This window comes from Haliotis asinina, chromosome 2, assembly GCF_037392515.1.
Source record: "Haliotis asinina isolate JCU_RB_2024 chromosome 2, JCU_Hal_asi_v2, whole genome shotgun sequence".
NCBI lineage: Eukaryota > Metazoa > Mollusca > Gastropoda > Lepetellida > Haliotidae > Haliotis > Haliotis asinina.
The window spans coordinates 23,970,760-23,987,189 of record NC_090281.1 but is presented as its reverse complement, the minus strand read 5'-3'; the positions used below and the strand labels follow the sequence as shown (position 1 = coordinate 23,987,189).

General features: G+C 41.2%; 1 protein-coding gene across 1 annotated transcript; it reads left to right on the top strand.

Moving 5' to 3' along the window:
• The first annotated feature begins 962 nt into the window (after positions 1 to 962).
• Positions 963 to 15,800, top strand: LOC137272374 (uncharacterized). Its single transcript, XM_067804750.1, has 2 exons — positions 963 to 1,132; positions 13,822 to 15,800. Exon 2 carries the CDS (start codon positions 13,822 to 13,824, stop codon positions 14,227 to 14,229), a length of 408 nt encoding a protein of 135 aa, XP_067660851.1. The 5' UTR covers positions 963 to 1,132; the 3' UTR covers positions 14,230 to 15,800.
• Positions 15,801 to 16,430: the final 630 nt, after the last annotated feature.

Genomic DNA, 16,430 nt, shown 5'->3' with positions numbered 1-16,430 from the left:
TCACGTGTCCATCACTGTCACCGATCAGAGCAGATAACTTCTCTTGTCCAGAACCCATCTTCTTATGCTGTTACTTTTTTGTTCTAACATGTCAATTTGAGATAAAGGGGGGGGGGAACTGTTGTTGCTCGCTGTTCTATGTAAATTCTTTTTGTGTTGTGTGTTTTATATGAATAGCTGAGGCGTAAATACAAAACCTGTCTGTTTGTCAACCAAGTCAGCGGGCCTGAACACCCAATCCCGTTTGTCGCCTCTGAACATGCTGAAGACCAACCGGGTCATAATGCATTAAAAAAAACGACTGCTTTCTGCATAGGACATCATATTTTCGTGTCAGAGTGCTCATTACAATATAAGCCTGCAATTGCGGCTGTTTGGATGAGCAAAGGTGTACTACATTGGCGAAGTGAGTTCGTAGTTTTACAAGTCGAAACCAACTTCCTTCTAGACCCACCACATGGCCTGAAATAAGCTGTGTGCTTATACAAACCATAACTAATCGATGACGATCAATAACAATGTCTTCATCGAACTGATGATATTGATAGATAACCTAATATGTATTGGAATCAAACTTCGAAGTCAGGGACTTATCAGAGAGTAAATTACACACCCACGGTGTTTATCTCCCCTATATAATTAGCAACTGCATTATTTGAATCAAATTCCCCTGAGAGGTGTTAATTACTCCAGCCAGTGATGAAGGCCGTCTTTATTCAACAACTAGCGTCCATTGATTAAGAAACAAAAATGATTCATCCTGAATGAGATTTCCATGATAACGCGTTTAAAGAACGGTTAACGGGGTATTCATTACCCATAGATTGGCTGTCCACAGGGGACCTTTGTAATTCCGGGCTTTTCAAGCGTGAATGGGGGCTTACTGAATGTGATTTGGCAGGCTAAACCGTATAGTGTATATTATTGTGATCAAGTGCGGGGATTTATGACTGTATAGTATACAGTGTGGCCACACAGGCGTTATGAGGTGGGTGTGATAAGCTGCTCTGTTACATATAGAGACTGCCCAACTCCGTATGTTATAGTTATAGAGCAGATAGTCATTAACACGCTTCATAATACCATAACCTTTGACGAAGATGTGGCACTGAGATCGGAAAGAAATATAAAGGTGAGTTTGGAGCTAAAGCTCATGTCAAAGCTTTAAGTACACGAGAAATCTTCTGTAGTATACAGTTGATTTCTACAGATGCCTAAATCCCTGAACATGGGAAAAAAGAGTCAAAATACACGTGCATGCCATAACGCCCTCACCCAAAACGTATCTTATCAAATTTACATAACGAATAAGTGATATGTTGTTACATTCAAAGAGATAGTTCGTGAGAGGCATTTAGGAGTTGGTATTCAAGTAAAAGTCACACAGTTTCCGGGATTTTCATTGCCCCTTGACTAAAGGTAAAGGGATAGCTTAGAGACGTTGTGGCATTTAGAAGTTTTCATCAATAATATTTGCCTTTTACTGGAAGAGATGTAACGTCTGGACAGACTATTTGATCAATGTCTGGTCTAATGACGTATGTGGATAGGTCGGTGACAGATAATCATGAAGATTTATCATCGGCAGTTCCAGTGTCTGAACTCAGAGTGTTTCTATACACTTTCGGCTTATGAGATAAAATTGTGTTCATAATTAATATTATGATCTATATAAGAAGCTTCACTTCATTCGTGTCCGTATCTTGGGGCCCGTGTGACGGTTTTACGTCAGACTGTGGGTCACACAAGCTCCTGAACACGTATAACCGTGCCTGGTTATTTACGTGACCTAGAAACGTTGGATCTTTGAATATTGACGTTATATCGTAGGTAGACAGAGATTTGCCATTGTGGGACAGCAGATGTTCTCATCCCCGTGCTAACACTGCTACAATACACTATAAATATGTACATTCGTGAATAGCATTTTACTAGTCTGAAATTAGACATTTAACTTATACTTACTTGTGTGCCATTCTGAACGCCAGGTCACGTAAGTCTAGAGCCAAGCACTAAGCACTGTACAATATACAGTGTTTGGGAGTGCGACTGCAATGGTGTTCGTGGTATCGCAGGAATGTTTAAACTATATGCAGCTCTTATAGTCCGAGTCCCCGTACTGGTAAACTCTACTTAGGTATTTGGGCCTTATGTGTGAAAGGAACTGTTAAGGAATGACTGCTCTACTCTCTCCTGATAAAGCAGATTCACATGAAGTCTATTGATCCGAGGGGCTAAACGGATACGTGCCAGCAGCGTTCACTATTGCTTAAAAACTCCTTGAAATATCTCAGTACTCGTGACATAAACCCGAGGACACCCGTGTCCGGCCGAGAGAGTTTTTCACAATTGGAATCAAATGGCTTACAATTTGTCAGATCCTCAGTATGTTCTTACTTGGGCAGTGGAGTAGCCCAGTGGTTAAAGCGTTCGATCGTCATGCCGAGGACCTGGGTTCGATTTCCTACATGGGCACAAGGTGTAACGCCCATTGGTGGTGTGCTCCGCTGTGATATTGGAGGAAAGCGGCGTAAAACTAAACTCGCTCAGTCACTCTGTTCTTACGACGGTATTAGGGCACCAGATACCCTCCCTGCATCAAAATATCTAAGGCTGTCAAGATGTAGTACATATTTGACGGGAACATACTACAGAAAACTAGTATTATACTACACAAACTATAAAAAATATGATCTGTGATTTGTCGAGACGAAGCAAGACGTCAACCACGAGGCCGCACCATCACCCCAACTGTAGCTAGGTTCCTCTATTAATTTTTTTTTGTTTTGGTTTGGTTTTTTTAATAATCAAAATGTATTTATAACGTGTTTTAGTTACGATGTGACTGAGAGACTTTGAGTTTTATCTCTCTCACTTACTTAATGGAGCTGGTATCAATGTATGATCGACTGATGATGTGCATGGTATGAGTCTCCTATGTAAAATGAGACAGTCTATAGCTACACACTATGGTAACTGTTGTTTGGACAGCCCCACTGTTAGGGAGTATGTCATGAGATTGTATAGAGTTACTTCTACACATAGCTGATACACACATTCCTCGTCTGATCCGCCGTTCGTAAGTACATCATTATCTATTGTACAATTTATTCACACTGTACATATGCAAGCTCATTTTGATACATGGTTCCGTCCGGTTAAATAAGTGAAATGTCAAACATTCATTAATGCCATTTATCTTTCCTCAAGAACGGTAGCTGGAATATTGCACTCACTCACTCACTCACTCACTCACTCACTCCTCAAGAACGGATTGACACGATATGCTCAATGAAGACGCGACAGTTCTGGGAGTAACATTGTTAGAGCCCACGAATATAAAAGGCGATATGGGTTCAGGATTGCAGGATCTATAAAGAGCCCAGTAAAATAATTGGCGACATGGGTTCAGGATTGCAGGATCTGGATTTGGTTCGGGGTTGCTGGATCCATTAAGAGAAAACTAAAATAAAAGGCGATATGGGTTCAGGGTTGCAGGATCTAGGATAGCTTCAGGTTTGCAGGATCTATGAAGAACCCACTAAAATAAACGGCGATATGGGTTTGTGGTTGCAGGATCAATAAAGAGCCCACTAACATAATTGGCGATATGGGTTCAAGAATGCAAGATCTAGGATGCTGGATCCATACTGCAAGCTGAAATGTACACAGGTTCACAGTTGCTTCTTGATATGTGCATTGTCTACTGTTACGACTCTTGCACCGTAAAGCCATCAACATGTAATAAAACCCATTCAATACAGTCAATGTTGAGATCCCATGAAAGCTGAACTCAACCAGAACGGCCATGCTTGTACAACTTGACACACGAACATGGTGCAAAATAGTTTATGAATGCAGTCGAGTCAGCTGTTCGCTTGTGGGGGTCCCCTTGACTAGAATGTGTGGCATGTCGCGTGTGTCTCTCATTTACCCGGCTGGTGCCCCCTAAAGACTCCCTTACTACCTCACTGTGTTAGACTGCTCAGGTATGGCCAAACGTGTCCGTTTTGGTGATCTGATACCCAATCTATCCTACTGACAACGCCAGACATTAACGTGTTACAAGCCTAACTAAGTTATGTGAGGTTAATATCAACAAGCGTTCTGAACAGATCTTGTTTTTGTATAAACTAAAACAGTCCAGGGTCTCTATCCGCAAAACGTTCGCAGCGCTACGGCACTCGTAGGACTATGATAAATGAAAGAATTTCGACAAGTCGTAACATTGCGAACGGTTTGTGAATCATGGCCCCGTACCTTTACCAATTTACTTTGGAAAACAGTCTTATCTGGAGAAAGGTTAGGTTAGTTTTCATTCACTATGATAGATCAAGATGTTTTCACTTTACGCATTGACCACGTTCCAGCATGTCCGTCTAACTGTTTACTCAGTAAGTGAGTCGGGGTGTACACCCTTTTAGGTGGAGATTAACACACCCGTGAATAATATGGCAGTTAGGCCACATTTAAAAATAGGTATTTCTGTGATCACAGGCAAACTGTAGCGCAAATAGGATACTGAAAGCACTTGGTATTTGTTGTCCTGAGCTTACAAAACTTCTGTGGAACATATTTGTCCTGCGATACAGAGGATGTAGGGATAAAAGGCTGATATTCTCGCCCATTTCGAATTTGAGTCCCAGACCATTCCTCTTTTATGAACTCCGATACCTAAAGCTGAATTTTTTATATTTCACGTAAACACAACCACATTCATGAAAACGTGATGCACGTGCATTATCTGCACCGGAGGCCCTATATGAGCACAAGGAATTGTGAAACTGAGTGTGCATCCATACATTGTTGGTCAACTCAGACGTTTTCGGGCCACAGGAAGTGATGCATTTGTCCGCGACCTGGTGCACCACCTTTGACGACAGCTCGACAGGACCGCAATATCCTTGGAAGGGCTAGTGCCATGATCAAAAACAAGTGCTGAATTGAAACCTGCCCTTCAGCTTCACCTGCAGACCATGCCACGGTTGTTTCTGGGAAATCTGTGTCTTCCAAAGCCCCCAGAGACTGTCTTACTGTGCACGGTGGACACACACGATACTGACTGCAACTGACCGCTCCTTTGTTTGATGTCGTTGTTGTGTCACTGACGCTGTTGTTGATTGAACATTTTCCGAACATGTTTATTTAAAACATATCTACCAGTTACGTCTATACATATGAAAGTATGAATGTGCGTTTTTAATGCCTTTCAGTATATATGCGTAACTATGAAGACATGCTTTTCATTTTGAAATTGTACCACGAGAATTGTACTCTGCCCTAAGTGATTATCTATACTATTTGGGCATGCTTAATTATTGTAACTAAATACTTGCAGTTTGCGCTCATTTCTATTACTATAAATAATAGAATAGGCCTTCAACAACCCATGCTTGCCATAAAAGGCGACTATGCTTGTCCTAAGAGGCGACTAAGGGGATCGAGTGGTCAGGCTCGCTGACTTGGTTGACACATGTCATCGGTTCCCAATTGCGCACATCGATGCCCATGAAGTTGATCACTGGATTGTCTGGTCCAGACTCGATTATTTCCAGACCGCCGCCATATAGCTTCAATATTGCTGAATGCGGCGTAAAACTAAACTCACTCACTAACTCACTCTATTACTCTTGTTTAAAACTGCCACCCGCCCACTCTCGGCCAAGATGTGATAAAGATACCCTTATGCTGATTTAGCTAAATATAAATGGAGGTAAAATTACGAGGTGACACTTGCACTACTCATCAAAATTCAAAGGCTAACCAAGATTTTATCAAACAAAATAATTGTTTATCTACTGGAAGGCATGGACGCTGAAATTATCGACACGTCACTGGTGAGTACACACGTCACTATGAATGCTGGTCATACAATACTCCGATCATTTTGACCTGTAAATACATTGACCTTATTACTCTCCCGTGGAAGACATTGCAATGTAATAGTTCTACGGCAATATTACACACTAGTGTAATACCACTTACACGACAAAACGGTTCGAAGTTGTGACGTCACCAAGCTAATGTCGCTGTCGTAATATTTTAATAGATCTTGCTTGACTCGCGGAGAGCAGAGTCCTCACTGTAGGCAATTTCGCCGCAGTTTCTGTCAATTTATGTTGGCGAGTAATAAACAAAATACCAAACTCGCTTCCGTGAAATACCATTTTCATTAAACTCGTTAAAGATTTGGTATCAAACTCGCTTTCGCACGTTTGATACCAAATCATTAACTCGTTTAATAAAAATGGTATTACACGGAAGGTCGTTTACTATCCTCAATATATAATTCTTCCCAGGATAAGTCCAGAAACAACATGGCTTTCTCAGAAAGGAGCCGACTCGGCCACGAGCTGCTGCAGCGTGTAACCAAGGCACATTTGTTGTCAGGCAGTATCAACAACGGTGATACGATAAGTTAACACTGAGTGGCAGATTATAGGACTTTTGTCCTGTCCCACACCGAAGAACGCGGGACACATGCGGTCTCAAATTAGCCAAGAGAGTTTATTCAAAATTGCCTCTGTTCACCCAGTAGAAAACGGGTACCTGGTGATTATTAATCTCACTGTCAGCTGGAAAAAAACCGGGATAATAATGTCATTATGTTGTATTCGCCATGTAAATCCCCTTATCATTTATCATAATTTTGATTATATTCTTGACTGGAGAAACTATAAAGTTTAGGTTACGACATTTTAGCGCTGAGTCAGCGAATATGTGTCGTTTTGTGAAATGTGCAATATGTGTATTATGAAGGTCGGATTAAAGCATTTCAGTGGATGTTGTATAAAATCTATACCAGCCTGATCGGCCAGTGCATGTATGGATCAAATCACAATGACGTCATCAAATTGCTGCATTTTGTCCTCTAAAACTCCGTAATGGGTTTATCGATCACGCTTCTGAGAGAACCTGGTTTGGTTTTCTTACTGTTAAGAAATTCTACATCAGTGGTAACGATTGCATTGACTGGAGTTAATATTTTATTGCCAATAAAGCAAACGATTAATCATCCGATGGTGACATATTATATTAAGGCTTTATAAGCGGGCATTACACGCACTCATGGTGGACAAAAAAACAAATCTTGACAAATGTTTCAGAAGTAGAAATAGAATAACTATAGCCGAATAAATACACTGCATAGCAAACTTGGCCTGGTTACGGGATTAAATGTATACATGAGTATGTTGATCACAATTGCAAGCAATTGCAATCTCTATTTCCACACGAAATAATTCTATCCGAAAAGCATATTTCTATGAAACATTTGATTAACATATTTACTCCTCATAAACTCCTCGCGATCTATGTGAGCCAGCTCATAAAACTGACTGACAAAAATCGAAAGTCTTTTAGAATTGTATGAATGGTTTGCTTCCTACATTCCAGACGGCGGTCTGAATACTCCACTGACTGGTATTATATGTAAACGTCACGCTGCGGAAACGCCATGAAACTGTGTCTTACTACCCGCACAGGTTGCTATGGATCAATTCTAACCCGGTATCCCAGTTTGACTTCCACTACTGGGATGCTGGGCCCACATTTGCAGAGGCAATATTGAGCGAAAGCAATGGGAGATTTGATACAATGTGCCTAATTTAAAAGTTATAACCAGCTGGCCTTGATTTAGAAAAAGATATACTATCAGACATCGGGATCTGAAAAGTTGTTATCCATGAAGGAAAACCAAGTTCTATGGATAGTCAGCTTCTTTATTGCAGTGACCGCGACGTTCCGATGTAGTCATTAACGCCGTCATCACATGCTTGAAACGTCGCAGTCATTGTTACAAAAAAGTTGACTATCCACAGAATTTATACATTCTTCATCTTTATAATTTCTAAAATGCCTCTCAACGGATTTATCCATAAAGTTTGTCAATGCTGTACTTTTCATCTTCAAAAATGCCACTGAAAGAAGTCACCCTCATATGCGTTTAAACATTACGGTAATACTATAATGGATTAGCCAGGGAACCAAGCATGCATGACGATGCGTGACAATTATATGAACCGACGGACAACCGATGTACATTGTTACAGTAGACAGTGACAGCTTCACTTTATTCAGTCAAGACAGGACAAACCGGGGAACACGACACGAAGTCAGTATACGGAATTACATCGGCTATCGTTTTGGTAACTGAACGCCAACTAGTGCAACGTCTTTCACGTGCATACCTTGACGATGATGTAGTTCCTTTTCATTTCGGTTTAAAATGAATACTTACCAATCGCTTGAATTATTCAAAGTATATGTACAGTTGTTGAATATTCGTTGCGTCTGCTTCCTTTCACGAGTCTTGAATAAGCGCGCACGGGAGACTCGTGCAACGCAAGTGAGGTATGATAACTGTTTGTGTTATATGGATTTTAGAATTTAAATCAGTTTAAAAAACACCTTTTCGCTAATTTGAGTTCTTCGTGAATAACTCTTAATATATTCAGTAATGGTTACTACTTACGTGGGTTTTCGTAATCAGTGACCTTTTTCTCTTCAAAACATGTCAGTTACAAGTTGGCCATCCGTGCTTTTGAGGACATTTCTCGGTTGACGGTTTCATATCTAACTGGGTGACAGATCTGATAATGCATACGGGAAAACTGTTAAAAAATGGATTTGTCCAAAATATTCGTTATCAAAATGTGTCTGACAATAGAAGCCGAAACACTTACGGTTAATTATATAACTGTATCAAGTGCACCTACTTAGAGTGTTAAGCACGTCTTGTTTCTTTCAGTTTTATCTTGTGGCGGTGCGGTAGCATACGTTCTTTCGTCACGCCGAAAACCCATATTCTATTCCCCACGTGAAAAGAATGTGTGAGGCCTCCACCGTCATATTGCTGAAATTTTGCTAAATGCGGCGTAAAAATAAACTCATTTAGTTTGGGTCAACATCAAATGTTTCCTTCTGTGTTGTTATTCAAAGAGATAAAATTATTACGCCTGATATTTGAAATTTGAGTATGTTGTTTGAGCATCGGGAACAACGCCTTAGTTAAGATAAGCGTGCACTTGAAGTAACTCTCTTAGAAGGACTTGGATTTGTTTCGGATCATGAACAAGTATTCTGAACACTGTAATCTACGCTGGCCACGTACTTCAAGTGGAAGTAATGCGGGCATTACGTGTCGACAGCCGCCAGGCTCCTAAACTACTAACGACCGTACGTTGGGGTTAAGCACGTACTTGGTTTACAACCTATATCGATATCCTCTTATCTTTTCGAAAATGAAATATTTCCAAGAATGGTTATAAATCTTATTTCCGGGGTCACACAGACTTCCTTTGACGTCGTTAAGGGAATCTGTGATGCAATGGCGTTTTTAGGGTTTTTTCATATATTATAAATCATTTTAAGACTGCTCTGTCAGTCCAGCCAATTACGTTCCGATCTTGATTGTGAGTGAAGTTTTATGCAGCTTTTAGCAATATTCCAGCACACCAGAGACACCAATTTTAGAATTTTGAAAAGGTCATTTCAGGAACAGTGGATAAGTGAGGAAACGTTGTTTTGCGCCGCATACAACACAGCCCCTGCTCTATAACGGGTATGGATAAAAACCATCTCAGACAGGTCAAGGCACAAGCTTTCGTGTCTTTGAGGAATAAAGGTTTTAAAAATCATTCTTAGATGACAGCCGACTCGAAATATTTCACAGTACAATACACCATGACGTCATGATGCATAGCACTGTGAAGCATAGCGAGTCAGCTGTCATCTGACGTGGATGGGTGACCCTGTTTGGCAGCTTGACTCCTGTCAGTTTCTAGGTCTACAGTCCTGCCCCACAACGAACCGCATAACACATGTGGTCTCACCTTAGGCAAGTGAGTTTGTTCAAAATTGCCTCTGTTCACCCAGCAGAAAATGGGTACCCGGTGGGATAAAAATGGTCACATGACTGTTAACTTTCTAGCAGCTCACAAGCAGCTTGCGTTATCTGGGATAATAATGTCCATTGCTGCCCCATAATGAAATATACGGGACACATGTGGTCTCATCTTGGGCAACTGAGTTTGTTCAAAATTGCCTCTGTTCACCCAGCAGAATATGGGTACCCGATGGAATAAGCCATGTAACCACTAATCTTCTAGCGCCTAACAGGCAGCTTGGGTTAACCGGGGTAATAATAATCAGATTATTTGGGCGCTCCGAGCATGCATTGTGGATGGAGTAATGCGAATTATGTGGGGTTTTTTTTAATCCTCGCAAAGACACGAGGATCTCTGGTCATATGCTGGTATGAACGACCTCCCTTGATGTCGGAATATAGCATCTTCAAAAGCCAATTTCGCAGTGCAGACTTATATTGGTAAATCCGGCTTCTCTCATTATTTGAATGATTTAGATATTATTCTGTTTTTAAGGGCTGAACGTGATTACATTGATGTTTTAGATCATGTCCTCGTTTGATGTTTATTCCAAGAATATAAACTCATTTACAAGATTAGGTGCCCTTGCAGTCATTGTGAAAATACACACATTGTGTTTGGAATCAGAAACATCTTGCAGTGATATTGGATAATCAACAACTTAAAAGTGGAGAAGACGTACTTCTAGGATGTGTATACATTCCCTCAGGAGGATCCCGTTATTTTGACCACAGCACGCTTGCTGGTTTAGAGAATGACATTTTAAGATTCAGAAATGCTTTTGATGTTGCACTGGTTATTAACATTCTAGAACCAAAGTATTGAATAATATCGTTTTAATGTATTGTCTAAACATCCTGGTATACCATATGACATAATTGATGAAAATAATTACACTTAATGCTTATCTAAGGTGGAAATACAAGGAATTGGATATTCTAATGATTCTCATCGAGTTAATTATCATGAAATCACGGTCAATGACGTATGAGATTGACAAACTTTATGGATAACAACTTCTTTATTACGATAGTGCGACATTTCGGTACAGATTCTAGGACCGTTGTCAAGCAGGAGTGTAACGTACAGTGGCGGTAAAGTATACATAATGAGGCTAACAAAGACAACAAGATAACAAGGTAATTAACACAACAGGGTGGGGACTGAGGTGATGTAGGTTAGTGTTGAGGGGTTGTTCGAGATTACCACCACACCAAATCAGGCGAATCCTGAAACAACAAGCAGGCATCGATAGCACTTTTACATCATCACCCAGTCTCCAGTCTCAACAGCCTTCTCCATGCCAACGGCAACTGTCGACAAAAAAACCCCGAAATGTGTGATTTACAAAATAAACTGTGATTGTGAACAGAGGTATATACATCCCGACCGATCAACACTCGTGTGAAAGAACATCAGACATCAGTCACAAAGTTCGACAGCAAATCAGCCATCCCTGATCACATCCAGTCTAACCCCAATCACCTCATTAACTGGACTGACATCACCATCCTGGCCAACAACCAAAAGGACTTCACCAAACGCAAACTCACCGAAACCATCCATAACAAACGCCAAAAGACTGCCATCAACCGTGATCAAGGATATTACATTCCAACAGTTTATGATGCACTCCTCCAAGCCGAATCAGCTGTATAAACATCAGCCTTGTTTAACCACCCCTTACATTTGTACATCGCTGGCTTCTACTCCCTCCCCCATTGTCTACCCACTGGCTTCATCACCGCAGTCCCCACCCTATTGTGTTAATTACCATATTATCTCGTTCTCTTTGTTAGCCTCATTATGTAAGTTACATTCCTGCTTGACAAGTACGTGCAGAAATATCTGAAAAACACCATCAATGGCAGAATTAGGAAAGTAAGAGTATTAGTGAAAACGAGTTATAGATGAAACTATTTCACTTCTGGACACTTTAATTTATCATGTTTCTGGCTTTGAAGAGGAATATTTTAATCCCATTTTATCTGACGCTCACTGTGCATGGCAGTTGTTTTAAATGTGAATAAAAAAACAAGTGTAACTAAATTAACAACAGACAACTGCCTGTCAGGATTCTTTGTCCCTTTAATCATACAGAAACATCGAATGAGGGACCGAAAATCAGATAATACATGCTTTATTGTAACAGTTTTGGAATTGTATATACTCCTAGCCTGAAACGTGTTTCTAAACGTACCTGTTTTAAACATATATATTTCAACGTGTGAAGAAAGGTATAGTTTCCAATTTATATACCATAGTCTCCCACAATTCTGCAAGAATGAATTGTGTTCATACGTACACGTATGTTTTGCGTGTGTATGACTTACTGTACATAAAATGAGACATATGTGTGAGTGAGTGAGTTTAGTTTTACGCCGGACTCCACCTATACGGCGTCGGTCTGTAAATATTCGAGTCTGGACCAGATAATCCAGTAATAAATAGTATGATCATCAACCTTCGCAACTTCGCAAATGTGGGTCCTGACTTAAATATTAAATAACAAATCTGGCCATCTGCCTGCGTCACGAGAAGATGAAACAATAGGCAAGCCAGTTTCGTTCAGTCAGTTAACAACACAGATATTAAATGTATCATGAATGCCTTGCTGTCATGTGATATTCGTACTGATGATATTAAAGGGATTGTATATCATATTAATATTTTTTTACCCACATTCCTGTTTTGTTGTTCCACGACGTGAATATTACATGACATATATTATTATTCATTTGGTGAAACATAACTGGTGTCATACTTATCATATGTGCACATATCAGTGCTACCTAGCAACCACTGTTTCTGTATTTCGTCGTCTGTGACGTCATTAAACGACTGAACGTGACGTCAGTGAAGAGGGCTGTCACAGTTCCTTACCGTGTTTTACTCCACAATGTACATGAATAAAATGGATAATAAAGAAATTATTACACTCGCAAGTGTGCCACACGACTTATACGAAACTTGTGCAACACTGTGTGTTTCATTTCACACTCGTTACGTTTATGCCGAAAGACACACTTGTTCCTGTAGTAATCCCTTTATACATTCGCCCCATCACAACCGAATCTTAGAATGGAGTGAGTGAGTGAGTTTAGCTTTACGCAGCTTTTAGCAATATTCCAGCATTATCACGGCGGAGGACACCAGATGGGCTTCACACATTGCATCCATGTGGGGAATCGAACGCGGGTCTTCGGCGTGACGAGCGAACGCTTTAACCACTAGGCTACCCCACCGCCCCTCTTAGAATGGAGAATTACACCAGACACAAAAGAATGACAAAAGCAAACCATACACGTGACACCGTCTGACTATGATTTTTTTTATGGAGAAACATGTACAGTGTGAATGACCTACCCAAATATGCGTATAAAAAATAAATGACCTACACACCCCACTCCACCCACCCACCCCACACACCACCCCCCTTCGCATAACCATCAGGCATATTTTTATTTTACATATCTATGTCCAAAATTGCTGACCCCGCTTAGGTTGACAGAACAAAATGGGTGACCCCTCCTTAAGGCCAACTCCTCCTCCCACCCCCTTCCCCCTCTCACATCCCCACCCCCCTCTCACACCCCCACCCCCCTCTCACACACACGTACACACGCACGTATGCAGAGCCAGAAATAATGGTCGGCCCCATAGTATGTACCGACCATATATGAGATTTCCTTTTCTCATCAGCACGATGACACTCTCCTGCTGGCCTTAAGAACAGTTTGTTGGGCCGATTACCCGATTAACGGTAATAGTATCTACATCGAAATGCCGCATCCATTGCAATAAAGAGGTCGTCAATCCATATCAATTGCACCACTTCTAAATGCCACTTAGAGAAAAATAGGACGTCTAAAGGTTTTGTTTCCCTTCTTTACGGTCACTCGGAATAACGAATACTCGCTTCTTCTCATTCCAGATGTCGGACACGTCTTCAGAGACAGACGGCGACGCGGGACGTTGCAAACAGATAGATCTCTCTCACGTCGCGTGTTCGTTTATGTTCAGGAGCATCTCCAGACCAACCACCGCCTCCTCCATCCGGGCTAAACTTTGGTCACGTGAGCGACAAGCGTACGAGGAGGAATACCATCGCAACATGCAACAGTTCCGTAACAGGCCCTACATGAAATATGAGTACCCGGAAATAGGGCGCCATTATCCGGGCACCTGGCGGACGGCGGGTCCGGCGGAGTTGGACGCCATTGTTGCGCGGCTTACCAAGAAAACTGCGGCTAGCGTAGCGCGTGAACATGACATCAAGTCACAGCATTCGCACGTGCTGAAGAAGAGGGGGAAATCAACTCATGTGAAAATTGAGAAATAGTGTGGAAGGGTCAAACCTTGTCTTATGGCATTTTAAAATGGCCTTCCTATTTTGGAGAAAGGGCGGGTTTCCTTTCACATGTGATGAATTAACGTTTGTAAATATTCATTTTCTTCGGTGACTAATTGTAGTCGATTCCAGAGTGCCTTTGTTAGTGATAGATTGACAGGCTGAGAATAATAAACGTTGATGCAAATTTCCTTTATTTTATGCATTGTGAAATGGATGTTATTTAACACAACTTCTACATGGCACATATGCTACGTTCCCCTAATCTATTAATCGATTGAGATAAACATTTCTGTTTTTAACAACTGAGAAGAAAAAGTCCGACCCACAAGAAACGCCAGCTAGAGTTGTAGGATTTACAATGCAACGTGCTTAATTCTCCGGCTACAAATAATTATGTGTTTATAGAATCGATATAATCACTTCAAATACGTGTTCTTTCCTTCAGTGCTCGCTATGCCTGGAAGTGTCGCAAAATGTTGATTGATGTATGGCACTTGTTTAGTTGATCTATTTCTTAGGTATTGCGGTCGCACCCATACAAAAGCAGTTGTGGAGCCAACAGCAATGGAGTTGCGACGTCTTGGATTTCTTTGTGTTGGCTACTTAGATAGCGAATGAGTTAGCTGGGTTTTATCCCAGTATTATCAATATTCCAGCAATATCACAACGGGGTATACCAGAAAATGACTACGCATCTTTGAGAATCAAACCCGGACCTGAGGCGTAAAGAACAAACCCTTTAACCATTACGCTACACATCGCGCCGGTACCTAGAGAAGCCGTACAAAGGCACGTCTATCACCCAACACCAAGCCAGCATGTCATTGTAAATATATTGAGGAAGTGACTGCATATATTTCGTTTAACCTCTCTTTGATTGCACTTGCAGTTACTTCAGGGTGTGACTGCTCTATGTAGAATCAACTGCCCCAGATGACCCCGCAAACATTGGATCCTGCTCTGGCTAAGGGGTTAAACTATGCAGATACACGTGACACTTAGCCAACTGGGTTTCCGTTTGTGCAGTTTACTGGCAAGACCAACATGTGCAGAAGTTCTGCTTTTGGAATAAGTTAATAACTTCTCAGTTGGAATCTAGGGTCTGAGTTGGTCCCGACAACTTTGGTGGTACAAGTTACGGACATTTGGCGTCTGGTCAGCAAAGCGTACCTCCCATACGCTTTGTCAAAATGATATTATGTAGTAGGTTCACCGTGCCTAGGCCATGTTTCACAAGGCTGTTGCAGCGCTACGACTGTCGCACCTCCTTTATTGTAAGATAGACTAACACCAGTCATACCAAGAGTTTTTTGAAACGTGTTCCAGAGGTCGACGTACCTCATTCGACATGCGTGTTGTATCAGCCAATCACTCGATCACATATACCGGCACTGCTTTGATTTAGAGTTTATAAGTTTATCAGCTTACATTGTGTGTAGAGTTTCCAAAAGGACAACTCAAGTAGTGTTTTACAACGGGAGGAAACACAAGTTTGTTTCAGACGTTTACCAGTTTGAAATCTAGGAACGTCAGAAATGGAATAAATTACGCTCCGTAAATTTCGCTTGACAGTGATCCTTCGCTAGACCTGATTCATTTTAGAGTGAAATTATCCTTAGATGAAAACCTACTGGAATTAAACATGTCTATCAGGATAAAATCAACACAGTAGAATCAAGTAGTCCACATAAAATTGGCTTTGTTTGTTTGTTGTTTAAAGCCGCAACCAGCAACGTTGCCGCTATATGGCGAAGATCTGTAAATAATCGGGACAATCCAGTGAACAGCATCTTGTGCATCGGTCAAAATAATCGGGATACGATGACGCGTCAACCAAGTCAACAAGATTTGACTAGGCGCCTCTTACGACAAGCATGGGTTACTGAAGATCAAATATAAACCGGATCTTCATGGGTAATGAAATGCGTAGTACCTTATTGAAAAGGTGAATTTAGAGAATAGATTTCCAGAAACAAGATTGAGTTAGTGACTTTAGTTTTAAGCCGCACTTAGCAATATTCCAGCTATATGGCGGCGGTCTGTACATATCGAGTCTGGACCAGACAATCCAGTGACCAATAACATGAGCATAGATGTGCGCAATTGGTAACCGATGACATGTGTCAACGAAGTCAGCGAGGATGACCTCCCGATTCCGTTAGTCACCTCTTAGGACAAGCATAGTCGCA

Coding starts and splice junctions, on each gene's coding strand:
- LOC137272374 (XM_067804750.1), top strand. CDS start 13,822: ATGTCGGACACGTCTTCAGAGACAGACGGCGACGCGGGACGTTGCAAA.